Source organism: Acanthochromis polyacanthus, chromosome 22 (genome assembly GCF_021347895.1).
Source record: "Acanthochromis polyacanthus isolate Apoly-LR-REF ecotype Palm Island chromosome 22, KAUST_Apoly_ChrSc, whole genome shotgun sequence".
NCBI classification, from domain to species: Eukaryota; Metazoa; Chordata; class Actinopteri; family Pomacentridae; genus Acanthochromis; species Acanthochromis polyacanthus.
The window spans coordinates 6,449,772-6,461,641 of record NC_067134.1 but is presented as its reverse complement, the minus strand read 5'-3'; the positions used below and the strand labels follow the sequence as shown (position 1 = coordinate 6,461,641).

Genomic DNA, 11,870 nt, shown 5'->3' with positions numbered 1-11,870 from the left:
GTCTCTGCTGCCTCCTCCATAGGACCTGTCAATCATTCCATTCTTTGCTGAGATAATCCATCCCACCTCACAGGTGTGCCATATCAAGATGCTGATTAGACACCATGATTAGTGCACAGGTGAGCCTTAGACTGCCCACAATAAAAGGAGACTCTGAAAGGTGCAGTTTGGTTTTATGGGGGGGTCCATTCCTCTTCAATATCTGTGTGAAGTTGCTGGATATTGGGGGGAACTGGTCCACGCTGTCGTATACGCCGATCCAGAGCATCCCAGACATGCTCAATGGGTGACATGTCCGGTGAGTCTGCTGGCCATGCAAGAACTGGGACGTTTTCAGCTTCCAACAGTTGTGTACAGATCCTGCGACATGGGGCCGTGCATTATCCTGCTGCGTTATCCGGCTTCCTGGCTTTCCCGTATGAAGCGCTGTAAACTCTATTTTAAGGTGCAGACAGCACAACTGAGCCTTTCTGAAGAGCAGCTGGCGTGACAGTGTTTCAGTCAGGAGCTTTCTAACTGAGCGAGCCAACCTGAAGAAAGCGTGGAGAGACGATGCCGAGGTGTGGGAAGAATTTTTTGAAGAAAGACCAAATGAATGTGTTTTAGAAATGTTTTATATGTAGACTTGTGATGACACAGTACGTCTGTTCCTCTGATTTTATTTTTTTTATTCAGAATGTAAGAATCTATTTTTATAATGCCCTCTGAGCAGACAAAGCTTTGGGCCCCCCCTCAGATCTCTGGCGCCCCCTGGGGAGGCGTGGAGCTCAGGTTGGGAACCAGTGTGCACGTGAATGTTATGCTGTCATCAATGGTGCTTTGTGACATTTGTGAAGCTGTTGGTTTATCTGACAGCTCGTTGAATGATGCTTTTCCTCAAACGCATCGCCCAGAGACCCCCTAAGGGACCAAACCCTCCGATCACATCAGGATAAAGCTCTAAAATGCTTCTGGGTTGAAGACGTCCAGCAGCCGCTTTGATGTCCTGCTGTCAGTGTGTCTGTAAATGAACAGGAGCCCCTACAAGCTCAGTAATGTTGTGTACTCATGGGAACATGCCGAGTCCTTTAGTGCTTCCCTAATGAACGGTAATGATCTGAACTGTGTTTCTCTGTCTGGAAATGAGTTCTGGACTTTTTCAGTTCTGCTGCCCCTTAAGCTTCACGGGCCCGTATTCGGGCCGAAAATGGCCGGCTGAAGTTTAACGGCAAAAGCATTTTTAGCTTTAAACGGGACGATAGAAACACTATACATCCATGGAAAGCTTAGAGTCTCATGAATCCGCCGGTATAAACCACTTTCAGATGTGATTACCACAGCGGGTAATATAAACACATTTCTAAAACAAACAACAAAAGTTTAAAGGGACACATGAAGGGCATAACTTACGTTTTGATGGTCTTTTACCGGTCAACGATGAAAATAATCCACAAAAACCGGCCATAATCCAAGAGTAGTCATCCAGACAATACTAGCAAGTATCATATTTTGTCCAAAACATGTCTAGAAATAAGTTAATAATCCACAAATAGCTCGGCTCCGTGCACGTCCACGTGGCGCATGGTGGCGCTGCGCGTTCCATAATTCACTGCATTTTTATCCATAATTTTATGAAGCTTTCTGTAATCCACACGATCTCGGTCAGAAAATGGCGACTGAAGCCTCTGCTTTCGATCCCAACCGCATTTCAACCAATCAAGTGACTCATCGCTGCCTCCGAAGCCTAAACAGCCAGCCGTTGCCCAGACCGATGGATCCATAGATATATACAAACACTAGATGGCTCGTGAGCGCTGTCAGCCTATGGGGAGCGACGTCGCCACATGGCGGCCATCTTGGGACAGGGCTGCTCGATCACTCATAACATTAAAGTCAATGGAGCATGGATTTTAAAATCACTGTAGATTGCTCAATTTTCAACCGATTTTACAACAGCTTGGTTTGTTATAAACGTCAGAGATGTACTTCTTTTACTGCTTACATAAGAATAATTAAAACCATTGAATTCATATAATAATGAACACAGATATCAGCTTTTTTCAGCATAAATGGATGTAAATGTAATTTTAATATTTAGCATTGCACTTTTTTATTACTATCAGCTTTCTAATGCACAGATAAAAAACAAAGCTCAACCAAAATCAATGCACAACAAACAGAGATGTTGTCTTTTCTTTTCATGAACCTGGTGCCTACATTACCCACAATGCATTTCGGCTGCAGGCAAACTAATCCAGGCATAGATGTATACAAACAATAAGTCTAAGGTCTCAATCAAAGTCTCTTAACAAGTAAATAAATACAACCACAACCACAAAGAATGTAATTTCGCCTAAAGATTCGGTTCTCAAAAAACGTTGGTCTCAGGAAAACCTAATAATTGAAAATCAGATTGTGAGTAACACCATCTTCAATGTGAGTAGCCAGGCAGAAAAGACACACAACTATGCCGCATTTTTCAGAACGAAAAGCTGCGATTTCGGAATTGAGCCCGAATCATAGCCACGTTAATAAGGCTTGTAATAAACTAAACCGTTTGTAAATCAATCAAGAATTGAGCGAGTTATGAGTGTTAAAGTGAGGAAATCATCCACCTTACCATTGACTACAGTACAGTGCGCCAGAGCAGTCCCCTGTCCTAAGATGGCCGCCAAGTGACGACGCCGCCGACTTCGCCTTGAGACATCCAGTGTTTGTATATATCTATGGATGGATCTGGTGAGTCTCATCTCTCCACTAAATTCAGAGCAAAATGACGCCGGAGGAAACGTTTGACTGACAGGGCTGATAGCCAATGAGCTTGCTGAATAGCCGAGAGGCGGGCTTTAGCGGCTCTGTGTGAGTTTTCACACCTCCGGCTCTCCTGCTGCAGCTTTTCTCTGTCTCCGTCTGTGCCTCTGATTCAGATCAAGATCCACACTGAAGCTTATCTGAAGTGATTTTTTTTAGTTCTTTATGAGTTTTTGGAATGAAAATAGTGTGAAAAAACGCTAATAAACGACTATATACCATTTTTTCACAGGGTGTACATAGGGTGTCCAAAATTGACATAATTGGGCATATTAGTACAAAAACGTGTGAAACACTCATTTCTTGTAGTATTGCTCTGAAATTTTGTCCTGAACTATGTAAGACCCCAAGCTGTTGCCTTGTTGTGTTTCAAGCTCTCACAGTGCTGCCACACTAATTTTCAGGTGTTATATTAGGGAAAAATTTAGGCGAGAATAAAATTCCTCCTAATTCAGTGTGTTCCAACATAAATAACTCTGTGCCAGTAGAACCTAGAGTAATTCTGACTGCACTGGGTGACAATGCAGGTTGTCAGCTTTCAAAGGAGACCCCAGCCATGCCTGTACTCCAAACAGTTCAAGAACAGCATTCAATTTACTTTCTGTACATCTTCAGTAGAAATTTCAGGCGAAAATTGACCGCAGCTTAAGGGAGGAACTCATTCACACAACAAGCAAGAAGAGCGAGTTTTACTGATAAATATGGAATCACTTTAGATATGTTTAGGATTTTTGGAAGATTTTTGCTCATTAAAAAAAAAAAAACATTTACAAGAATTTTCTTGCCAAATTTGTTTTTTAAATAAAACTTTTAAGGAATTACTGTAATTTTCTTCCTGAAGGTTTTGCAAATTTTCAGAGATTTGTGGATTTTTTTTGCTGAATTTTTGGATTTTTTTCCAGACAAGGAAACAATATTTTTTGGTAAATGAAGGCAACAGGAGGGTTAAAGATAAATACAGCTGGTGTCTGAACGTGGAGGATGAGGTCTCCAGAATTAAACCCAGAACAGACTGACTGTGCTCCACATCCATCTCCTCAGCAGAGACTGAGCCTCACAGGAACAGAGTTATGACCAAAACGGACATTTTCACCTCAACCATGTTCTGTTTCCTCAGTGCCACAGCTTATGGCTGTTACTCTGACTGCTTCCATGGAAGTTAAAGGGTAGAAATCAGTACGTTTGCACATGACAGCAGCAGTGTTCTCTGATGAACTCCATGGAGATTCAATTCAATTTTATTTTATTTATATAGCGTCAATTACAGTCAAATCGTCTCAAGACGCTTTACAGAACCCATATGCCTGAGATGACTCTGACATGTTCTGCTGTCATCATGGAGTAAACCGTTAGATGTAAAATCATTTCATGGTGGTCAGGCTGTTCTCTTCCTTCTTCTGTGTTTATTTACAGCTATCGGTGTGTGTCGTGTGCACGTTTTGTTGGGTTTCAGTCACCGAGGAGGACCGTGTGGGTCACCAGGCTCAGGAACTGTTATTTTGGGGGTCGGGCTGAAAGGTTTGGGAACTCCTGCTTCAAACTACAATAAATAACCAGTAAACTATAATAAATAATCTTTAAACTGTAATAAATAAACATTTAAACAAAAATAAACCCTTATTTTATAATAAAAAAAATACTTGATATGAGCTGCAGTTTTCTGACCGGCCGCTCCACCTGGGGGCGCTGTGTCCTCCACCAGACCAGAATGCAGCCTCCTCAGCAGAAGAAGCAGACCTCCGGGTCCAGACACCGACTGTCCTCCGGACGTGTAGCCGACCATGAGTGCTCTCCTGCGGCCTGCCGTCCTGCTCCTCCTCGGCCTCTCCCTGGCCGTCCTGCCCGCGTCCTCCTCCCGGTTCCGGATCCCTCCTCACGACCAGGTGGCCCGGATGGCCCGGTTCGTCGCCCACCGCTGTGACTGGGCCTCCATGGCCACCGTGTCCACCCACCCGCCGGTGGTCGGTCAGCCCTTCTCCAACGTCTTCTCGGTCAGCGACGGTCCTCCGGGGACCAGCTCCGGGGTGCCCTACCTGTACCTGACCCGGATGGAGGTGTCGGTCCAGGACCTGCAGGTGAGTCCAGAAACCTGTTCAGTAGCGACTGGCGGTGGGTCAGAACCTCCACAGAGAAGCCCTTAGACTCTGGTTTATACCGTATTTAAGCTCGTTTATATGCAGAAATATGCATAAATATACATTTAAATTAGTTTAAAGTGTAAATACTAGTAATGTTTACACTTTAAACGCATTTTTATGTACATAAATATACATAAATATGAATTTAAAGTGTAAATATTCTGTTAACTTCTGTTCTTTCTAAAATATTTACACTTTAAACTCATTTGTGTATTTATACATATAGATGGGTTTTGTAGAATATATTTTAAACTCATTTATTTATAAATATGTGTAGGATATATACGTGGATTGACTTGTAGCTTCTTAAGATGTTCCACCTTGGATCAGAGGTGGAACATCTTCAAGAACCAACGATGAGTTTTGTGTCTTATTTTTGTCGTTTTGTGTCATTTTGTTGTTTTGTGCTTTAAATGTTCCAGAGTCTGTCGATAAAACTCCACTCTTCAGTTTGTGTTTAGCTGTAGCATGACTCAGCAGTTTGTGCTGACAGTGACTCAGCAGTTTGTGTCATGCGAGGGTCTGCTGCAGATAAGAGTTTATCTGTGAAAACGCTTTAAGCTGCAGAACAGTAGCAGAGTTCAGGTTCATTACTGAGGCAGTGAAACCTGTAAAAGGCTAAAAGTTCAGTTTTTATTAAACTGTAGAAAGCTGCAGATCAAGTTCAGTTTTTATTAAAGTTTATAAAACTGCAGATAAAGTTCAGTTTTTATTAAACTTTAAAAGCTGCAGATAAAGTTCAGTTTTTATTAAAGTTTATAAAACTGCAGATCAAGTTCAGTTTTTATTCAAGTTTATAAAACTGCAGATAAAGTTCAGTTTTTATTAAACTTTAAAAGCTGCAGATAAAGTTCAGTTTTTATTAAAGTTTATAAAACTGCAGATAAAGTTCAGTTTTTATTAAACTTTAAAAGCTGCAGATAAAGTTCAGTTTTTATTAAAGTTTATAAAACTGCAGATCAAGTTCAGTTTTTATTCAAGTTTATAAAACTGCAGATAAAGTTCAGTTTTTATTAAACTTTAAAAGCTGCAGATAAAGTTCAGTTTTTATTCAACTTTAAAAGCTGCAGATAAAGTTCAGTTTTTATTAAACTTTAAAAGCTGCAGATAAAGTTCAGTTTTTATTAAACTTTAAAAAGCTGCAGATAAAGTTCAGTTTTTATTAAACTTTAAAAGCTGCAGATAAAGTTCAGTTTTTATTAAACTTTAAAAAGCTGCAGATAAAGTTCAGTTTTTATTAAACTTTAAAAGCTGCAGATAAAGTTCAGTTTTTATTAAACTTTAAAAAGCTGCAGATAAAGTTCAGTTTTTATTAAACTTTAAAAGCTGCAGATAAAGTTCAGTTTTTATTAAACTTTAAAAGCTGCAGATAAAGTTCAGTTTTTATTAAACTTTAAAAAGCTGCAGATAAAGTTCAGTTTTTATTAAACTTTAAAAAGCTGCAGATAAAGTTCAGTTTTTATTAAACTTTAAAAAGCTGCAGATAAAGTTCAGTTTTTATTAAACTTTAAAAAGCTGCAGATAAAGTTCAGTTTTTATTAAACTTTAAAAAGCTGCAGATAAAGTTCAGTTTTTATTAAAGTTTATAAAACTGCAGATAAAGTTCAGTTTTTATTAAACTTTAAAAGCTGCAGATAAAGTTCAGTTTTTATTAAACTTTAAAAAGCTGCAGATAAAGTTCAGTTTTTATTAAACTTTAAAAAGCTGCAGATAAAGTTCAGTTTTTATTAAACTTTAAAAGCTGCAGATAAAGTTCAGTTTTTATTAAACTTTAAAAAGCTGCAGATAAAGTTCAGTTTTTATTAAACTTTAAAAAGCTGCAGATAAAGTTCAGTTTTTATTAAACTTTAAAAGCTGCAGATAAAGTTCAGTTTTTATTAAACTTTAAAAGCTGCAGATAAAGTTCAGTTTTTATTAAACTTTAAAAAGCTGCAGATAAAGTTCAGTTTTTATTAAACTTTAAAAAGCTGCAGATAAAGTTCAGTTTTTATTAAACTTTAAAAGCTGCAGATAAAGTTCAGTTTTTATTGAGGACAAACTTCTCTGGACAGAATAAAGTTCAGACTGAGTTAAAAACAGGATCACTGATGTGGGGTTAGAAATAAGTGCAGACGTGGTGTTGGTCTGAAACACTGAACAATGATCCTAAACCTGAACGGTTTAGTTTATATTTGGGTATAATCTGTCTAACTAGTAATAAACAGACTCAGACTACTGATGACAGTAATGATACTAACAGAGGTCAGTAGGTGGCGCTAGTTCTCCATCTGACTACAGCATGGAGCTGATGTGTGTTCACTCATCAGTAAAGTTCATTAATTCATCTTTTAACATGTTTACCATTTATTCTGAAATACAACAAAATAAACAGCTACAAAGCAAAATAATAAATAAATGTAGTTCATAAAGCAAACTGTAGTTCAGTCTAAATAACAAACATTAAAGTGTTGTAAGAACTGGAAAGTTGGTCATAAAATAATAAATCCAGGTTACTGCAGACAGCTGCTCTTCTCTGACATCGTTACTTCTTCTCCAGATGTTGAGGTAGTGTTCAGTGTTCTGATGTCCAGGTGTTGAATTCCTCTGTAATGAACGAGCACACGCGTGTTCTAAACCGGTCTGATATTGGAACCTGTAAAATCCTGCTCCCTCTGATAATTTAACTGAGTAGCCGCTTTCGAATGGTTAAATTAACTACCAGTGACGTCTGTTAACGGCAGCTTTTCCTCTCATGGGTTTGGCTCTTGGTAAGTTGTTAGGTTAAAGTTTAGAGGTTAGGAAAAAAACCCAAGGATAAGTTTGTAATTATGTCACCCACGGCCCCAAAGACGAGTCACCTCTCAGAACCTTTTTTAGATGTAATGCACACAATAACCTGACTTTCTACCACCAGAGAAATATAAATAATTAGTGATTATGATGGGCATAAAGTGAATTTCCAATCTGTTAACTTTAGCTGCAGGAAAAATGTTTATTATAATATTTCAGCAGGGGCAGCATGAGCTCTTAAATCACAACAATCAAACATTAAAATTATTTCAGTGGCTCAGCATGACTCGTAAGTAGAACTATGCTTTCATAAGAGAGAAGTAATAATCACCCAGAGTACATAATTTGGAGACAGAGCAGCCGGCTTGGACATAGTCGACTGCTCACCTGAGACCCGACAAGCCTTTGAGAGCCGCCGGGGTCCAGGGGGAAGTGGACGGGGGTCCGGACCAGATTTAGATCTGCAGGTATCCAATTTAGTTGTTTGAGCCAATAAAAACTTTGTTAATCCATTCTGGTGTTGTTCCTTTGGAAATAATAGAGTCCAGTAATGTTCCTTCAGTCAGTGTTAAATCCAGATCACAGTTCTGTAACCCTCAATGCAGAATAAGCAGTACTTTGGTCCATAATTCCATCAGAACAGTTATTCCTTTGCAGATCATGTTGAATCCCCCGTCCAGAGTTACGTGGTAAAATCCCCTTAGCTCAGGGCATTTCTACCCTGGTTTGCATCGAGCGACTTCCACCCAACGACCCCCAACTAGCGTCTGGATCAGATATAATTTATAGTGAACTGAACCTTTTGCATAAGCAATGACTGCACCCTTAATTAACACAGCAATGACTCATACTAAGTTAATTTGAGCTTCATCTCTACCCCCTCCCCCCTCACACACGTGTACCATGCACCGACCACATGGACACCTCCACTTTTAAGGAACTGAAGCTCTCTGCCCCCCCGATCTCTCCTGTCTGCAGCTCAGAGCAGGCCTCTGATCAGGAAATAGAGAAACAGATGTCAGCCTCTAACTGTCGCTGGCATCCCATTGTGCAATCTTTTGGACAATGTGTACAGACTTATTAAAAAAACCCAATCTATTCTGAGTTTAATCTTTACGGTGAACATTTGACCCTGGTTCACTTAACTCCTGACTTCTCACCTCTTTACCTGTTTAAAACCTCTTATTTTAACATTTATCAAAACTCTTAAAAGCATTCCCATTTCATAAAGCATAAGTTCCCCTTTTTAGTCAAATCTATCAAACACATCAGTTTCTATGGTAACCAAGAACACTTTCCACAGTGAGCTGCTGTTCTGACCTGGTTACTTCTTAAAACAAAGATTATCATGACAACCTTTCAAAAATAATCAAACCATCACTTTTTACAGTGAGTCACGCTTCTGATTTTTACACTGTTTCAACATTAAGGAATGTAAGAATAGACACTTGGTTAGTTCAAACTCATTCATTGGGTTATGGCATAACTTGATCCTAAATCACAGGTTATAACATCACAATGTTCCCTTATTCAGCTGTTGTTCTGTCAGAGTCTCCCTCTTGTGGCTGATTCTGGGATCTCATATCTCCATGCTCTACAACAAACCTCAGTGGTGGAAGAAGCTCCTGGAAACCAGCTGCAGGTTTCAGAGGACAGCACCTCTACTAATAAATAATTATTAATGAACAGTAATTATTGGACGGTCCATGGGTCTTTCTTCCTTCCTTTATTATCTTCGTGGGTTTTTAGGATCACATGGTCCAAAGCAGCAGAAGCCAAAGAGCTGTTTAACTTCTAGCCACACATTTATTATTCAGCCAAGGAACATGCTGGAGTCCTGGGATGACCAGCGTCCGTCCATCAGCAGCAGTCCTCTAAAACAGACCAACAGATTGGGATGAACTTTCCAGAGAAGGTCAGAAATGCCTCAAGCATCAGGTGATCAGATTTTATCAGTGATGTTTCTTATAGTCTGGATCTATGGATTGGTTAAAGACGTCTATCACTGCCAGATAGCAGCACAGCTTCACTGTAACCATGACAACAAGTGAATACTACAGCATGTCTCTATATTCGATCCAAACTCGTTTACAGGCTTCACGACGGAGTTTGATGATGTCATCACTGTGCACCGGTAAATCCACACGTTATTTTATCTGATTTCATGATAGGCAGAAAAATGAGAACGATATCGACCGATATTACATTTAATGCCGATATCAGGCCGATAATATCAGATATCAACTTTTATACTTTTTAACGTCCAGAGATTCAGAAAATTTCAGAAGTTTGAATGAAAATAATAAAAATGAAACCAAATGGTTCATTTAAGATTTAATCTACCTGTCAGGTGTCTTACCTGTCCTCTCAAGTGCCTTACTTGAGAGCCTCCGGTTGCGAGACGGCCACTCTACCCACTGAGCTATGCCTCCCCTACATGTCTTACCTGTCCTTTCCGGTGTCTTACCTGTCCCCTCCAGGTGAACCCCCAGGCGTCTCTGTCCATGTCTCTGGCTCAGACTGATTACTGCAGACAGCAGGGCTTCGACCCTCAGAGTCCTCTCTGTGCTCACATCATCCTGTCTGGATCTGTGCTGCAGGTACACACTCACCTGTTCTCACCTGTTAGTCCAGGTGTTCCAATCTGACCAATCACACGACTTCTCTGTGTCTTCAGGTAAACGGGACGGAGGAGGAGTTTGCAAGGAAATCTTTGTTTGTTCGACATCCGGAGATGATCGACTGGCCAACGGACCACAACTGGTTCTTCGCCAAGTTCAACATCACACAGGTACTACTAAAGTACTGCAAATAGTACTTCAAACAGTACTATGAATAGTACTAGTATTAATACTATTAGTACTGTGAATAGTACTACTGATACAATCATCGGTACTGTTGTAGTACTACCATCAGTACTATGAATAGTACTACTAGTACAACCATGCTCTGTGTACTTCTCGGGGTATTTCAGGTATTAAACATTTCCGTCTCTCAGCCAATCAGATCGCAGCAGCTCACCTGTCTCCTTCTCCTTCCAGGTGTGGGTTCTGGATTACTTCGGTGGAGTGAAGACCGTCTCTCCAGAGGAATACTTCCAGGCCACGCCGTTCAAACACCACTGATGGGAGTTGTAGTCCTACGGGTGTGTTTGTAGTCCTACGGGTGTGTTTGTAGTCCTACAGGTGTGTTTGTAGTCCTCAGGGGGTGGCCATGTTGATTTAAAAGAACAATGTCACTTTAAGAAGACCCTGAAAAACCAGCAAACTTCAGATTTTCTGAAGTTCTCCCATTTTAGTGGAAAATCTGAAGTTTTTATAGACTTTTTAAGGAGGGTTTTTAAATATGAATCCACATTTCGTCAACACCAGGTTTTATTTTAAATTTATGATGTCATTGTGATTTATTTTTGATAAATCTTTCTTTTTTTGATCTTTTCCAGATAAGTGCCTTCAGAATCATGAGACGAAATGACTGCAGATTTATCCTATTATGAGCTTTATCACTTTATTCATTCAGAACCTTGAATTCTACTTTAAATTAAAAATCCTCTCATATAAGTTGTTCATTTCAGTGTTTTTAGGCTTTAATTTGAATTAAAACATTTAAATTCAGCCTTTAAAGTGAATAAATCTGCATTAAATGTGTGAAATTGTTTTTGTTGTTTGGACATAAATCAGAACATTTAGATCCATCATTAAACCAGTAGAAACCGTTGAATCAATCCAGAGGAAAGCTTTGAAGTCATTTTGTTTTTCTCTGCATTATTGTGATTTTTATAAAACAGTTTTTATTCTCGTTTATTTTTAATAACTTCGTCAGAGGCTTTTATTTCAATATGAAACCTTTACTTTTAGTTGTGTTGCTGCAGAAAACCGACTTTATAACAAATGAAACGCACAAGAAACTACTCTTATTTTGACATATGCTTAAAAACGAGCTTGTTGGGGGCGGGGCTAGTGTATGATGTGGGCGGGGCTTGTAGTATTTCCTTGTTTGAGGGCGGGGCTTCAGTCATCCTTTAGATCTGGATGCTGCTGGAACCAAAGTTTGCTGTTAAACATGATTGTTGTTTGTATAAATAAAGGTTTGAGTTTAAAATGAGACGTTTGGATTCAGTTTTTATTGTTTCTAAGAGTGTGAACGTCTGTGGAACAAAATAATAAGTAATAA

The 11,870-nt window shown here is 39.4% G+C and overlaps 1 protein-coding gene across 4 annotated transcripts; it reads left to right on the top strand.

The window, feature by feature from the left end:
* Window positions 1-4,487: 4,487 nt before the first annotated feature.
* LOC127532154 (protein CREG1-like) lies at window positions 4,488-11,801 on the top strand. 4 transcript variants are annotated; one of them, XR_007939433.1, is made up of 5 exons: window positions 4,493-4,865; window positions 10,178-10,297; window positions 10,375-10,488; window positions 10,739-10,882; window positions 11,140-11,801. XR_007939433.1 is itself a non-coding variant. In XM_051943266.1 (5 exons), the coding sequence occupies exons 1-4, from the start codon at window positions 4,572-4,574 to the stop codon at window positions 10,820-10,822; spliced, it is 612 nt and encodes a 203-aa protein (XP_051799226.1). In that variant the 5' UTR covers window positions 4,493-4,571; the 3' UTR covers window positions 10,823-10,842; window positions 11,140-11,801. The 4 variants fall into 4 exon arrangements, 3 of the variants coding, with proteins under 3 accessions (XP_051799224.1, XP_051799226.1, XP_051799225.1); XM_051943266.1 differs by having other exon boundaries at window positions 10,739-10,842; XM_051943265.1 differs by having other exon boundaries at window positions 10,739-10,862.
* Window positions 11,802-11,870: the final 69 nt, after the last annotated feature.